At 43.9% G+C, this 15,940-nt stretch overlaps 1 protein-coding gene across 6 annotated transcripts in view; it reads right to left on the bottom strand.

The window, feature by feature from the left end:
* Positions 1-555: 555 nt before the first annotated feature.
* Positions 556-15,940, bottom strand: part of erbin (erbb2 interacting protein) — a 55,630-nt gene continuing 40,245 nt past the window's right edge. Inside the window, exons 15-28 of one of the 6 annotated variants that reach the window (XR_014595786.1) lie at positions 14,591-14,690; positions 12,441-12,562; positions 11,860-12,033; positions 11,529-11,714; positions 11,314-11,431; positions 10,865-11,048; positions 9,490-9,985; positions 7,465-8,496; positions 4,503-4,559; positions 4,129-4,299; positions 3,802-3,894; positions 3,624-3,698; positions 2,464-3,520; positions 556-2,429 (exon numbers count right to left, since the gene is read on the bottom strand). Coding sequence is in view for 3 of the 6 variants with exons in the window: in XM_083982897.1 (XP_083839023.1) it covers positions 3,413-3,520; positions 3,624-3,698; positions 3,802-3,894; positions 4,129-4,299; positions 4,503-4,559; positions 5,866-6,009; positions 7,465-8,496; positions 9,490-9,985; positions 10,865-11,048; positions 11,314-11,431; positions 11,529-11,714; positions 11,860-12,033; positions 12,441-12,562; positions 14,591-14,690 (3,060 nt within the window). In the remaining 3 variants the exon portion in view is untranslated. Of the gene's footprint in view, positions 3,521-3,623; positions 3,699-3,801; positions 3,895-4,128; positions 4,300-4,502; positions 4,560-5,865; positions 6,010-7,464; positions 8,497-9,489; positions 9,986-10,864; positions 11,051-11,313; positions 11,432-11,528; positions 11,715-11,859; positions 12,034-12,440; positions 12,563-14,590; positions 14,691-15,940 lie in introns of those variants that run through there. The other 5 variants (XR_014595787.1, XM_083982897.1, XM_083982895.1 and 2 more) reach the window with 5 other exon arrangements.

The raw sequence follows: 15,940 nt of genomic DNA, 5'->3' as shown, positions 1-15,940 counted from the left end.
CACATGATCACCACCCAGGAACAACTGTAGAACATAAAGGTAAATCCAGTTTTCACCAAACCCAGAGGATGAATTAAATAAAGAAAGAAAGAAGAAAAGAGAAGCGTTGTTAAAGAGCATTAGTTTATTTTCCACAGGTTACTTCAGAAACAGGTAATTATGTACAAAATCTGGAATGTTGGATAAATGCATATCAATCATCTCACTGTGGCTGTTTCCAGAGAAACCTTAGAAATACTAGCTATACATTAAAACGGGTGCCTCTGCATTGCAATTTATTGCTGGTTTTACAATCGCAAGTCACTAATGCCATTGTTAACTCTTTTCTCAATTTCCTTTGAGTATTTACAATTTGATTAGTAATGTCTAAAGTCCACAGAAGGCTGGCTAAATAAATAAGAACAATACGGGAGAGTAAGAAACAGACCAACATGGATGAAGAAAAATGTGACGACATGTTTTATCTCCCTAGATTGTCTACGATGTCAGACTGCACTTTTTTTTTTTTGCCATGAATATAAAGTGACCATTACCCCAGAAATTATTATTTCACCCCCCCCACCCACCCCCCATCCCCTACTCTTGGAAAGTCAACAGATATCACCAACAGAATTAAAACAAGTAATATAAACAACAGTTCATCATCTGTGTCAAATATAATATGACGTGTGAAAACATTTGGGAAATGCTCATTACATTGTCATTTGGATAAAATCTTTTACCAATGTCAGATTTGTGTTTAAAAACTGAAGGTACAGCTTCACTTTCCAACAGCTAACTTTAAACAATATGACTAATATTATTTAAGAAGGGATAAAAATTAAAAATCCTATTATATATATTGTACAAAACATTTTTCAGTGGTCGCAAATGTACTGCTGGAATTAAATGGGGTCAATATTACTCCATGTGTGTGTGTTTCTGTGAATTTTCTCATTTCCATCCGTTGTGGAAACACGTCTCACTGAATAATTATTTACCAGTGAATGAATATCAACAGGCTAATTTCATGCAACTGTAAAATTTGACGACACTGCCTTTTAAAACACGACATTTCTGCCCCCTACCCGACCCACCGACACAGATCTGAGATGCAGCTGTGACTGGATTTGTTTTTCCAACAGTGAAACTTGATTATTATTATCTTTTTTTTGCACGAATGAACACCAGGAGTCGTGGCGTTCGAAGCAACAGACAGTACAAAGCCGTGGGCAAAGTGACACAAACATTCACCTTTACACAATGCAGAGAAATCTTTTTTTTTTTTTATGTCTTCAGCACTACTGTACATATTTCCTGTGCCATTTCATTACAAAAAAAAAGATTTTCACAATATAAAAATCATGTAAAATCATCAGGGATTACTAAAAGGTTGTGAATCATTTTTTTATTTTTTAAAAATGCTATCTGATGTTGCTTTTCTGAATGAAAATAAAGGCTTTAAATATTGCTTCTAAGCCGTTATGCTGCAAATGTACTCAAAGGTTGTGAACGTGTGAATATTGCTTGGGTTTCTGGGGTCTGGGTTCCTCCCCTATTCAAACAGTTCAAGGTCTATGGCACTTGACAACTTGCTTCTCCCAAATCTGTTCTCTGTACAGCGAAGAAAAAACAAAACGAACAGACAAAGAGACCGAGACGCTGCTTTTAAAGTGATGAGTAAAAAGCATGAAAAAACATTTGTGTAGACACGAAAGGCAAACTGTGGTCTTCTCCCATGTAAAAAACAAAAAAACAACAAAAAACAGAAAACTGCAGATGCTGAAACCCAAAGAACACGAATGCACTCATCTCGTCAGTGGCTGCCCGAGAGATGAAGCCCTTCAAAATAAAACACACGAGTGAAAACGATGACCTGTTCTTATTCGAGTATCCTTCTCTAGTCGACTCCTGCTTCTGCCTTCTGTCCACCACTTCCAAACTTGCTTTGGTTAACTAGCAGAACTCACAACTTTCTCTGAATTTTTTTATACACTTTGGGAAATGAGCTTATTCACTTTGTGGTGGAGATAAGACGACTGACAGTAATCCTGTATCTGTGAGTTCATTATAAAGCTTCAGCGTAGCTTAGCATTAAGACTGGAAACAACTTGTATTTGTATTTGTATGTGATTTTACAAAATGTCTTTTAAACATTTTGTGGTTTTTGTAAACATCTAAGAAATCAGATATTACATTTAATTATTCTAACCTGGTGAATAGGCACATTTCCCAAAAATGTCAAACTATTCCTTTAAGAGAAGCCTCTGACTTACAGAGCAGACCAAGGCCGAGCAAATTAACACACTACACCTCTCACTCTCATGTTTCCCCAGATACTTGAATTTCCATCCCATGGTCCAGTCTCATTAAAACATCACATGCAGAGTGCATTTCCTCAACATCTGAAAGCTGCGATTCACTTAAAACGTGAGGATGTTTCTCCCTCCCTCCCCCAACACACACACACACACACACACACACACACACACACACACACACACACAAACGCACACACACAGCACAGGTAGTGGTCAGGTCAGGTGATATGCAGAGCAGGCGAGTTGCTGTGAGGTTATCTGGGATGGACTGAGGACAGGTGTCTGTACGCTGGAGGGTCTTCACAGGTTTATGGAAGCAGAGGGTGGATGATGTCCTCTTCTCAACCTCTTTGATCGTGCAAGAAGAGAGAGAAAGAAAGAGAGAGAGAGAGAAAAATACCTCTCCCTCCCTCCCAAAAAACAAAACAAAACTCAAAAAAACCACCTTGATCTACATTCGTCTCCACATGAAAAGCACATAACACTGTCCTCCGCATCAGATCGCTCGTTTCAACATCTTCAATTAAAAAAAACCAAAAAAAAAGCAGAAGAAAGGCAGAGTGGATGACGAGGAGAGAGGGAGCCCTGCCCCCTAGTGGTCAATTCATGTTCATATCCATCCGCAGAAATAAAAACCCAATTTATGACAAAGGATTTATGAGTTTAGGACTAAAAAAACAAACAAAAAAAGAGAAACATAAAAGATGATCTGTACAGAGACCACAGTAATTATTTGCATCAGAGCAGGTCATATCTTCAGCTTCTTTTGTATAAAAATATACTGTATATACCACAGTGACGGCCTTTTGAGGACTCGTACTTGCAGATGTTCGCTGCCGTCTCCACTTTGATCCACTACATTCAGTGGTTTTCCCCGTTTAAATCAAGGCTCCCGACATCTCTAGTATAAATAGTCCCGACAGCTATCGACAGATCAGCCTCTTCTGTGTATAAAAATATGAGAGTCAACATAAATGTCTCTTTTTATTCCTCTGCGTCTTCTTCCTCCTCCTCCTCTTCTTCTTCTTCTTCGTCTTCTTCTGTCCTCTCATAGCAACACCCGCCCCACCCCTCCCCTCCCCTCCTCTTTGGAGGTCAGTTTTCAGTTGAGTCTATGCTTGCATTTCTCTTATGATAATCATATCCACAGTGTTTGGAAACGTCTTGAGGAGGGACACTGCATTCCCATGATCGATATTCACAAAGTTGTATCCGTTCACCTGTGAAAAGAGAAAAGAGAGAAGAAACATGAGGTTTGTTGAAAAAAAAAAAAAAAATTGGGCACAGGCTTTTTGAACCTTGTTTAGTGGTGGTGTTGAATACCTGGATGATCTTATCTCCAGGCTGAAGAATCTTGGCTGCCGGTCCATCAGCCTGGACCCTTGTCACAAATATACCCTGAAATAATGGAGAATATTAAAATCTCACGCTTAAAAAAAAAAAAAAAAAAATCAAAGAGATATCGAAATAATGAGAGCTATTATCGGTGTTGTGAATTTACATTGTCGTCTGGACGAAAAGGGTTTCCTCGACCTCCCACTCCTCCTGATATACTGAAACCCAGCTCTGGATTCTTCTCCACTTTCACACGGATCTGAAACACACCCACATAGACACACACACACTTTCATTAGCTGTTTACTCACGGTTGTTCATTGTTAATTAAACCTTTCTCCTGTATTATGTGTGAAAAACCACAGCAGGAAGTTTCTTTCTTTTTTTTTCTAGCTGAAGCACATATGAAACTGAAAGACAGAGAGGAAGACTCTGATTCTAATGGCCTCGTTTTTCCTTCTAATTTCTATTTTGACTTTTCGGCGTCTCTCACCTCCTGCAGCTGCATGGTGTCGTGCGGGATGCGTGGGGGTGCTTGGGGCGGCTGGGAGACTTTGAGCATCAGGTAGTCGATGAGCTGCTCTCTGGAGGGGTGGCGGGCCATGGGCGCCTGGCTCATCTGAGGACGACCAGCAGGTCCCATCTGACCGTTCATCAAAGGCACCTGAGGTAGAAAAAAAAGAAAGAAAAAAGAAGAAAAACAATCAAAACACGCAGCGATGATGCGACGTGTTGCTGCAGGATTTTTCTGGCCACCTCTGCAGATCTGAGTCATTTCACAATCTGCAATGTTTTTATATTTCACAACCACTTTCTGTTTATTTTGCTCTGCAGCCAAACATCTGCCGGTGCATGCAGGAGACCTACTTTTCTGTGGGGGTCCAGGGTGTAGCTCTGCTGCCCTTGGGGAGCGTACACATCATCCTGAAATAGAGGAAAGCGATGATTAATACCACTGAAAAACAACCTGCCCAAACCAAAAGGGCGCGCTCCACTAAAACCTATTCACAACAAAAGGATAACAGACACAGAGCGCAATTAGATAGTGACATTAACATTTTTCATGTTGGCTAATGACATTAGGCAGCGAGGTGTAGATTTAGAAGAGAGGAATCTGATTAAAATGATGAAAAGCTGAGATTAAACTGTGCTTAGCTTCCATTCAGACACTAAGCAGCATGTAATTCTGAGTATTAGCCTGCTGGAGATAAAGTGAATCATAAAAGTCGAGTAGGGGAGAGGTTACAGCGCTCGGAGACATCTCTTTTTTTAACCCCTCCTCTACAGGTTCTAATAACCACTTTGATGCCGATTTCTACCACTTACCTCTCACAAACACAAGTTTTCATCCCCACACACAAAGTGAGAGATGATTCTGAGGCGATTGAAAGGTGGAGTGAAGATGATGAAGGAGCAGAGTGAGGATTGAAAGCACAGTTTAAAAAAAAAGAAAAAGGAGAAGAAAGTCATGGTTGTTGAGATTCATTACAATCACAGGATGATTGGAGAGTGGCAGAGAGGAGGGAGAGAACGCACAATGGATAATGACTGGGATGTTAAGGAAGCAGGGAGGTTTAAAAGGGGAGGCGCTTATTGTACCATGTATAATACTCATATCACATATCTGCTGAAGAACAACCAAAAAAAGCTGTGCTAAATAGATTTTTTTTAAAAAGCTTAATTTATGCAGACAGGCCTGTCACATCACAGCTTAGGGTGACACTTCTTGTTGTCAGCGGGGATTCACAGGAAACACAGACATGCTGTGAATGTGTCACTAGAAATATGAGCCTCTATCTGCACAACAGAGATGTAGACTGAATGAAATATATACACAACAACACACTGCTTGTAAGTTTGGTGACGAAGTAGTTTCAACTGATTCTGCAGTGAAGCCTGGATGATGGTACAACAAGAACAAGCGCACCCCTTTTAAACCAGTCTATGTGACTGGAGCTACACAGACACAATAGAAATCTATTCTCTGTGTAGGAAGACAGTTTGGTGACAAATCAGATGTTTTCTCCAAACGTGTACTTTCATTTGTCTATAAAAGGACAAGTGAAAGGTGGCCTGTGGGGGTCAGTGATCACTTCCCAGCATCAACAGACATTCCCCGTATTGTTAAGGATGTGAAACTAGTATGATCTGGAGGTTCTTAGGGCGTCTTAGGGCTTTTAGTACGAGCTGCGGGAGCTAAAACTACCACCACGTTGATGACGGTACTCACGCTGAAGCCCAGGGCTCCGTAGGGCTTTCCCTCTCTGGCATTAAAGAGCAGAGAGCCTCGGCTGGCATGCATATCCCTACAGCTGCCGTAGTGAGACCAGCTCAGCGGAGCCGTATTGGAATTATAGGAGCGAGAGAGTGCGTTCTGAACAGGAGGGGGAGCAAACCAGCACCAACCAACCAACCAACGACAAGGCAGCGGTGGCCATGCAATCCACCAGACGAGACAGAGACACAACAGAGAGGTTTACACAGCGTATACAGGAGAAAAACAACAACAAAAACACAAAAAACATACATGCAAGACAATCAGAGGCATTTTACAACACAGATGGTTAGTAAGCAGCAGCGTCACATACGAGGGTCAGTTCACTCAAATATCGATATGATGCCGAGTCAGTACAGGTAGTTTTAGTTTTATTTGTCCAGGTTTTTGAGACATAAAGTGAAGGATAGGGCTGCAACTAACGATTATTTTCATTATCGATTAATCTGTCGATTATTTAAAAAGATGAATCATTAGTTCTTTGGTCAATAAAATGTTAAAAAATGTTGAAAAATGTCAATCAGTGTTTCTCAAACCACAAGATGACGTCCTTAAAGCAGAAGTAAGTGGAATATTTGTGTTAATATAAGTCTTAAATAGTTATATCTTCCGACAGCAATCACTTATATAGAGTGTTTGGTCTGAAACACGGGTCTGTCAGTCACTCTGCTCTGCTGTAAGCCCAGGAGAAAACTTTCCTTGTATCCTACAACCTTTATCCAATGAGGAGAGAGAACGGCATAAAGGGGCGGTCCTCTCTGTGTGTGCAGCCAAGGGATGCGCGTGAATGTGGTGACGTAGGGACAAGGGCGGGGACTGCTAACTCCATCGGCTGACAAGAAGGTAGCCAAAACGACCGGATCGCTTACTTCTGTTTTAAATGTCTTGTTTTGTCCACAAACCAAAGAGATACTCAGTTTATTGCCATAAAGCAACAAAGAAACCAGAAATATTCACATTTAAGAAGCTGAAATCAGAGAATTTTGACTTTTTTTCTTAAAATTTTGTGCGATTAATCGTTGCAGCACTAGTGAAGGACATGTATTAACAGTGACTGCAACACTGAGTCGTGACATTTAAGAAGTGAACTGTATTTCCAGCAGGAAGTAGTTCCAGTGAAAAATGTTGACATTTGGTTTCCAGATTATTCACATTTTAACAAAACACTGTTCCTGCTGCTGGATCTTTACATAGAACTGTTCACTGCTCTGAGCGCCACCGTTTCTGTCTGGGAGGAAAAACCCCAGAGGAACATTTCTTAAAACCAGGACCAATAAAACCAAACTTATCTGCAAGTGGACCTGAGAGTGTATTTCTGTGACTTGTGTGGGCGAAACAACCCTATAAAAGGACTAAAGAAAGGTTTTATGTACTGTGTGTGTGTTATTGACACCATGTTGTAATGGTTTTTGGCTCTAGCGACACATGTTGTTTGTGATTCTGTTTGGTCGTGGGTTAACCACCAGAAAACACTGGTTAGACACAAATTCCACTCTGGAAACTGCTGGTTATACATCAGTATGTGTTTTTTTTGTTTTGTTTTGTTTTTTTTACCTTTTCCATCTTCTTGGCCTCGATGTGCCGCATCACCTGGTCCCTCCAGTCGGCTGGCACCCTCCCTCCTCCTCCTGACCCCGGTCCGGGGCCGTCCAGCAGCGAGTGCTCCGACTTGACGCGGGTGTTGGGTCTCTTGCTGGGGCTGCCGTGCTGGTAGTTGAAGTCGCAGACGGACATGGTCCTCTCCGGAAGCTCGTGGGGCTGCGGCCGGGCGCTGTGAGGCCTGGAGGCTCCGGGGACGTCGATGCTGTAGGTGCGGGCCGACAGGGGCCGCTGCATGGCCTGGCTCATGGCCAGCGGGCCCCGGGCCAGCGTGTGAATGTCCCTGTAGGTCATGTACTCCCCCTCCGGCAGCTGCATGCGCCGCGGGTCGCCCATGGAGACGGTGGAGGCGCTGCTGCTCTGCCGCTGCAGGGTGCTGCTCCGCGGCGGCGGCTGGCTGCCGGTGGAGTGGAGTCTCTCCTTGGCCCACATGTCCCCGGCCGGTTTGGGGGGGGCCATGGGGGGCCCGCGTTGCTGCTGCTGCTGCTGCTGCGGCGGCAGAGGGTACGGAGGCGCCTGGTTCCGGTTGGAGTAGTTGGTGTTGGCTAGAGAGTGTGGCGGAGGAGGGAGGTAGCCTTGGTGCTCTGGAGGCATGGGCGTCCTCTGGGCCCAGAGAGCGTCTTTCGTCATGGCACTGCTTGTGTACTGGATGTTGTACTGAGGGGGGGGCAGGCCCATGGCCATGCTGGAGGAGGCCGGGTACCTGCTGGTGCTGGCGGGGGGCTTGGAGGAGGAGCAGAGCAGGTCTGAGGAGGAGGCCGAGGAGCTGGGGTAGATCTGCAGCGCCTGCTCGCTCAGCAGCTGGCTGGCCGACTTGCTCCGGACGATGCTCTGGCCCTGGGCCCCGGGGCCCGGCCCGGCCCCCGCCATCCTGGTCATCACCGCCGCTTCGTAGGAGTCGTCGTCGTAGTCGTCGTCGCCTCCTTCGAAGGCGTACAGCCTCATGCCGCCTGCCTCTATGTTGCTGACGCTGTGAGACTTCATCACCTGCGGGTAGAGATGTCACAATTATACATTTTCTTGGTACGATTATTGTCAGAGAAATAATCACAGTGTTAGGATTATCATGATTATTATGCATTAATTAATTTCACAACACTATGAATGTGTAAAATTAAATATAGTCAAAATACAATCACATTACTCATTGTTTACACAAAATATTTCAAGTATCTATTAATATATGACCAATTATTAACCCCCAGGGGAAGTGTCTGAGATATTCAGGTCATAAATTGTCATCTATACCAAATGTTTACATTTATTTTAATCGTTTTTTGTTTGTTTGTTAGATAAAGCAGAAGTAAGCGATCCGGTCGGTTTGGCTAATGCTGCGTTCCAGGCAGGCTTTTGAAACCGTAAATTACAGCTTCAAGTCACAACTTACGACTTTGTAGCGTTCCAGGCAACCCACTCGTGTTTTTCCGACCTGTTTTACCGGTGAAAGTCACTATAACGGCCACTCGTAACTTCCGACCCATGAACTCGTACCAGATCGAACTGGTATGACTTCACAGGTCGGAAAAACACGAGTTACGAGTTTCCTTGAACGCACCATAACAGTCCTCGTCGCTACGTCACCACATTCACGGCGTTCCTTGGCTGCACACACAGCCCTGCATGCCGTTCTCTCTCCTCATTGGATAAAAACTGTAGGATACGATAAATGTTTTCTCCTCGGCTCAGAGCAGAGCAGAGTGACTGAGAGACCCGTGTTTCAGACCAAACACTCTATAGAAGTGATTGCTGTCGGAAGATATAACTATTTAAGACTTCTATTAACACAAATATATCACTCACTTCTGCTTTAAATGGACCAGTATCTGAGCATTTACCTTTATTCTTGCATACATCTGCCGATACGGTTCCAACATCATTTTTTGTAAAGTGACGGTGTAATTACGAATCTTTACAATTAATTAATTGTGGCGTTTTAATACCACGGTTAATTGTGAAAACAAGTACTCATGACATCCCTACCTGCGGGGGATGGGGCCTTTTATCCGGAGACAGCTCCTCTGTGCTGCGGGACAGAGACATGTCACTGCTGGCTGTCACGCCTGTCGAGGCCACATGCACGCCGGACGTCTCCATCCTCATGGCCTGGCTGTTGATGCAGTCGCCGACCTGCTGGTTTCCGTTGTGCAGACGCTCCAGGTTGTCGTTGTTGAAGCCCTGCCTGCCGTCCAGGTCGTCCCGGGCCACCGAGCCGTCCAGCTGCACCATGTTGTCGGTCGGCGGCTTGGACACGTTCATGTTGATCTGGTCCCACTTGGTGTAGCTGTTCTCCATGCCGTTGTTGATCCCCTTCTCGAGGAAGGCCAGCCGCGCCTCCATGGACAGGTCGTAGTCGCCCACCTTCTCCGGCGGGCTCTGCTGGGTTTTCAGGAGCGCTTGGAGGGACGTTTCAGAACCGTTACCGTTGTGGAGCAGAGGGGTGGTGTCTTTAGGCTGGTTCATGTTCTCATCTTCGTGCCTAAAACACAGGAAATCATACGAATGTCACACAACATGAGGAGGAGTCTTCTTTCAGGGTTCCTACACATTTTAAATTTCCAAATTCCATACTTTTTCCAGACCCTAATTTCCGGACTTCCACTGCAAAAAACTCAAAATCTTACCAAGAATATGTCTTATTTCTAGTCAAAATGTCATTTCTAGTCAAAACAAATCTCATTTTACTTAAAATAAGACTCATCACATAAAAAGTAGCTTGTTTTACTTCTTTCTAGCATATTTTCACTTGAAATAAGTAGAAAAATCTGATAGTGGAGCAGGTTTTTTCTTTCTTATTACAAGCACAAAAATCTTGCTTTCACTGGCAGATTTTTCTACTTATCTCAAGTGAAAATTTGTTTGAAACAAGTGAAAATGATCTAAAAACAAGTAAATTTTTAGGTGATGAGTCTTATTTTAAGTGGAAAGAGATTAGTGTTGACTAGAAATTAGACATTTTGACAAGAAATAAGACAAATATTCTTGGAAATATTTTGAGTTTTTGCAGTGTCTCAGTAAAAAAATTCAAATAATTTGTGACATTTGAGCCAATAGATGTGTATCATGTTAATAAAGCATGCAATTAATCATTTGTTTTCATTATTCTGAATGTGTATGCCATTATGTAACCAAATAATTTCCAGGAGATTGTAGCTAGGTAGCCTACAAAATGTGAATAAGACTGAATAAGTATTAAGATAAATATATTTCCATACAATAGTTTCCATTTTCCATACTTTTCAAGACCTGGAAATGTATAAAATCAAATTCCATATTATTCCATACTTTCCATACTTGCGTAGGAACCCTATTCTTTATACTCTGTGTGTGTGAACTCATGTTGAGGAGTGATACCAACCGGCTTTTAGGGAGGAAGGGCATCTTGGCCTCTCTCTCGGGGGTGCACAGAGAGTTGTCCTGGCTGCTGTCCGTGGTCAGGGACACAGAGTCGGACATGCGCGACGGCGATGAGCAGTTACTGTTGTTCTGGTTGCTGTTGGCCACCGTGTCGTCCAGCAGAGAGTCGGCGTCTTTCCCGTCGTCTGTTGGATCAGAAATATCAGTTAGTGTCCTGTACGCAACTGTGGCAACTACTGCTCTCAGTCCACACACACACACACACACAGTCTGCTGGCAGCTGCACCTCGGCCTCCAGCTTTTAGGTGAGGCTTAATGAGTGATTGGATCCAGGTGCAGAAGGGGGCGGTACCTGGGAAGACAGCCCACACACACACACAGCAACACTACGGCCCTAACACCTGACAACGTCACAACACAACATTTCAGTGACTCAAACGAAACCTTTACCTTTTTTGTCCTTACTTAAAGTCACGACTTTGGGCTGGTTGATGGAGATCTCAATAAGAGGCGGTCTCATCTCTGCAATTTTCATCTCCTCCTCTTCATCCGACAGCTCCTCAGAGTCCTGGAGAAGAAAAGCACAAACCACTTTCTTAATGCTGCATTTTTTTCAAATAAAGCCTCATTATGTACTTGTGGTGCTTTAAATAGACATTCTGTACCTCCAGTGTGTCCTCGTGGTTCATCATCGAGCCCTCGGAGGATCTGAGTGGGACTTTTTGGGAGCTGATGGACGTGTCTGAAGGCTCTTTCGATTCCAGTGGAGCAGGATTGTGGGCAAACGTGTTGGCGGATACTTGGGGCTCTCTGTCAGCCAGCATGCCGTTGGGGCAAGGGGCCTCTATCACCTGCACAAACACAGTCCAGGAGGTGGTTTTGTGTTAATAATATCCCTCCACTTGGATGGAGAAAGCATTGTTTATTAAAGAGGAACTAAAGTGGGGTGAAACAGACGGGAAATGAAAGTGATGTTGCTTTCCAAATGAAAATTACCTTCACACCCACATCCTGCACGCCGATGTGGTTCCTCTCGATCGGTTTGGGATCTTTCCCCGACTCGTCGCTCGACTCGTCCTCCTTCAGTCTGTGAGCCACGGACTGGGCCGTCTTCACCATGTTCTTCAGCTCGTCTGGGTACGGTGTGGGGTAGCGCTTCAGGTTTCCCTCCTGAACAAACACAAGCAGGCTTCAAATTAATATACACTAAAGTATTACTGTGAAGATTTATCATTATTATTGTTAGTTTTCAATGAGATGCTACATGGAGAATGATGCACTTGAGGTCCAGACACATTTATCTGAGATAAACAGGGACAGAGGATGAATGTTTTTCGCAACTTAATGCAGAGAGCCAGCTGTCAAACTAGGTGAGTAATGGCCCCCTATGACCCCAGACAATATTTTACATCAAAAGAAAATGGGGCATGGGACCTTTAATGTGAAAACAGCTACAACAAAGTGAGGGTTGTTGACTTGATTCTGCTACAATGGCTCTTGCAGCTGTGGTAAATCATGTCAGCGCAGTTATTTTCCTTTCCCAATTATGTGCACAGTGACAAATGTGGGACACTAACCCTTGGGGGGGTTTCTCTCTCATCCTTGTCCTCGTCACACTCAAAGGCCACCTGAGCTCTGTGCTTGCGTTGTTCCTCCCAGAGAGCCGGGTTGAAGCTCTCCGAGTCAGAGTTGGGGATGTCTGTGAGATAAAAAAAACAAATCAAAATGACACAAAGAAGGAAAAACGATCCGTTAGGATTTAACCGAGGCTTTGTTAATCATCCCTAAGTTCTGCTCATGCAAATCTGACTTTGACCACAAGGTGGCACAAACACAACACAACATGACAACCTGCCAATAAAGTGAGGGGAGCTGTGGAGGAACTTGAAATTCAGAAGTTTAACCCCTTTGAATTCTTGGAAGTGCTGCTCTGATAAACAGTTCAGTTCATATTATCACAGGACGCAAAACTAAACCAACACTTGTGAAACAAAGTCATGGCTTAACTCGGTCCCACGCCTTTGATGTCACTCCTGCGTGACTCCAACATAAGGAAGAAGCAGGGCAACAATTACTGCGAAGATGACGTCACGCTGCTTGTGGTTGTAATATTGCAGCTTCCCTGAGACTCTGCAACATCATCTCTCTCATCTGCTCTCTGTGTTGTCTGTCCCATCTGACACCAACTGATGCAACATATTTGAAACTTGACCAAGTAGCATTACACAAACATCCCATCCTGTTTTGTTTTTTTTCAGAATTTGATGTCATTCTCATGAGTTTGCACACAAACATGTTTGTCGTCTGTCGTTTTAAAGCTGCGTTTCAAGCTTCAGAGGGTAAATCTGTCTGTGTGGTTTCCTGTGTGAAAAAGATGCTCTTTACTTCTGCATGCAGATACTTAAAGGTAGACAAAGACAAAGAGGGGGTTACTGGTAATTAAGTCATATTTATATTTATGACCTTTTTTTTTTAGACTGAAACCTTCATATCTACGTAGGCTGGTCCTCTTTCAAAGAAACCACCATGTTGCAACGCTATGTTTCTGCAGTAGCTCAGTTTGGACCAACCAGCGGCTCTGGGGAACAGCTCTCACATTTTTAAGTTATCTGAGGCCCTGTAGGTTTTATTCTATACGCTTAGACAGGGCAGTGGGAGGGGAGGGGTATTCAGTTGGGTAAGTTCTGCAATCTCATTCCTAGATACCACTCAGTCCTACACACCTTCCTTTAATGCAGTGGCTTGTGGTTACCATGCAGATAAATTCTGACATTGATCATCAACTATCTGATTTATTCTGAGCCGACGATAAAATGAAATTAGAACATATCAAGATGAGGTCGACTTGCAGCTTTAACACGCCGCAGCAGACTGTGAATGTGCAATGGATGGTATGAGTCACCTGGTGTGTGTGTGTACTCGCCGTATCAACAAGTAGTAAAACATTGTTACTGCAGTCAGGTCATGACTTATTCCAGCTTCTCAGGAAAAAGGAACGAGGAAACTGATAAAAAGCTCGTACGGAAAAATTTCCCACCAACCCTGGAAAAATGGTTTAAAGGCGGAAGAGCGGCAGAGAGCGAGCAGAGGTCACAAGTACAGTTACGTTTCTGATGGTGCAACCCACTGCTGACATTGTTTTCAAAATCAAGCAGCTGACTATCAACCAACCATCTTGGCAGTTCAAGCATGCAGATCTTGAACCGCTAATTACTGTAAAGCCGAGCTGCATCAGGGTCAGCGCACTGCACGCTGTCTGATGCAACAGGAAACCAAACCAAACTAACAGCTGCTTGACAAGAGAAGAAGACTAGTATTTCTTCTGCAGCTTCGGTCTCAGGTAACGAGGACCCTCATGAAATATTCATTCAGGGATCCCTGCAGGTCACCTCTAGGATTTCTATGCTACGGATGGTAGGTGTAGTCATGGCGATTTGATCTTGGTGACTTATTTCATTCACCTTTAAGCTTACGTGCCCTCAACTTCCCTGACCTTTGCTTTTTTATCTTTATAAACTGCGCTCGTGAGTCACACAAAGTAAAGTTGAATGAGTTCAATAACTGCCTGGCAGCGCTGATTCATTAACGAGCCACAACCTTTAATGCCCATCTCTGCTGCTAAGAACTGATTAATGAAAACAGGTCAGAGGCAGCCTGAGCGTCTGTCACATGAATCTCGAGGGAATACAAAAGAGAAATTGAGTCTTGTTGAGTGCACAGTACTCACAGTCCTCGGTCCTGGTCTGTTGCGGGAACATGTAGTTCGTCAGCACCGTTTTGTGCGTCTCTGGATCCTCCTCTTTCTGGAGGGGGATCAGCGGCTTGGACTGTGGGAGACAAGAACAAAAAAAAAAGTAGGTTTGAGTGACACTCGGTGCTCTCTCTGTGCCTCGCTAACCTGGGGAACAGCACGCAACGAATGAATGAATGAATGAATTTAATGTTTCCCTCCATCTCTGTGCAGATATTCAGAGGTCGAGGTTCTTTCTGTCTAATCTGCTTGGACTGGGATGTTATTTAAGAGCATCGCGGTGTCTCTTCCTATCATCCATTTCTTAATGAAGCTGCGTTAAGCTCCATCAGGGTCCCCTAGGCCCCCGTCACCGGCGTCGTGGCACCTGCACAACAGTATCCTGGTGTCTCAGTGCCTGTTACCTCTCTTGGGTTTCATTTATGCCCTGCTGACACGGCAGGTGCTGCACTCCTGACACTGACTAAGTGCAGTGAAATTATATAGCACCTTTACAGTGTCACAAATCTCTTAACAAGACTGTAAAAGTGACGGAAACTACTACCATCTTCACACAATCTTCGCTTTCCTTTTACAATGGGCCCAAAAAGCCTCAGTGAAAGAACTGTTAGTACAAATAGGAATTCATGACATGATGGCATGATTAAAAACAGCCACATCGATAGGCTTCATGTTTATATAAAAGCTGATTAAAGACCCTGGAGACAAAAGCAAAGCCATAAAGCCCTGGTTATATGACCCTCCAGCCCCGTCTGTGCTACATCCTGTTAAGAATTCAGAAATATAAGCAGGCGGCTGACTGTGCAGAGTCCTCTAAAAGTGATAAGAAAATCCTTCAATTTGATTCCATATTCAAGAGACAGCTGACCTGAGACCAGGACAGAGAAGAGGTGGGCTCTCTCTCTCTCTCTCTCTCTCTCTGTTTTTCTGCAGCACTCTGATAATAGAGCTGCAGTTTTCCTGTGACAATAAACATTCAAACACAGACCTACAATAGTCCAGCCAGGATGAGAAAAAAGGCATGAATAATTGATTTGTATAATGCAGCAAGAATCAACAGACTGTAATTTAGAAATATTTATAAGCTGGGAAACACAAACACACTGCAGCAGCAATGCAGTTCTCTCTTCTCCAGCCTCACTTTGCTAAGCTTGTTATAAGTAGTTCCAATCCACACACTCCAGTCCTTTCCCATGCAAAGCTATGCTGTTAGAACAAAGTAGGACTCCAACCCACTTCCACACAGACGAGCTCCAACCAGACTCAGACATTTCCACCTCTATTAGTCTTATCTTGTGTCTGGTCGAGGGCCACATGGACCGAGGC

This window comes from Trachurus trachurus (assembly GCF_905171665.1).
Source record: "Trachurus trachurus genome assembly, chromosome: 12".
In the NCBI taxonomy this organism is placed as follows: Eukaryota; Metazoa; Chordata; class Actinopteri; order Carangiformes; family Carangidae; genus Trachurus; species Trachurus trachurus.
This window is presented reverse-complemented; position numbering and strand designations above follow the sequence as displayed.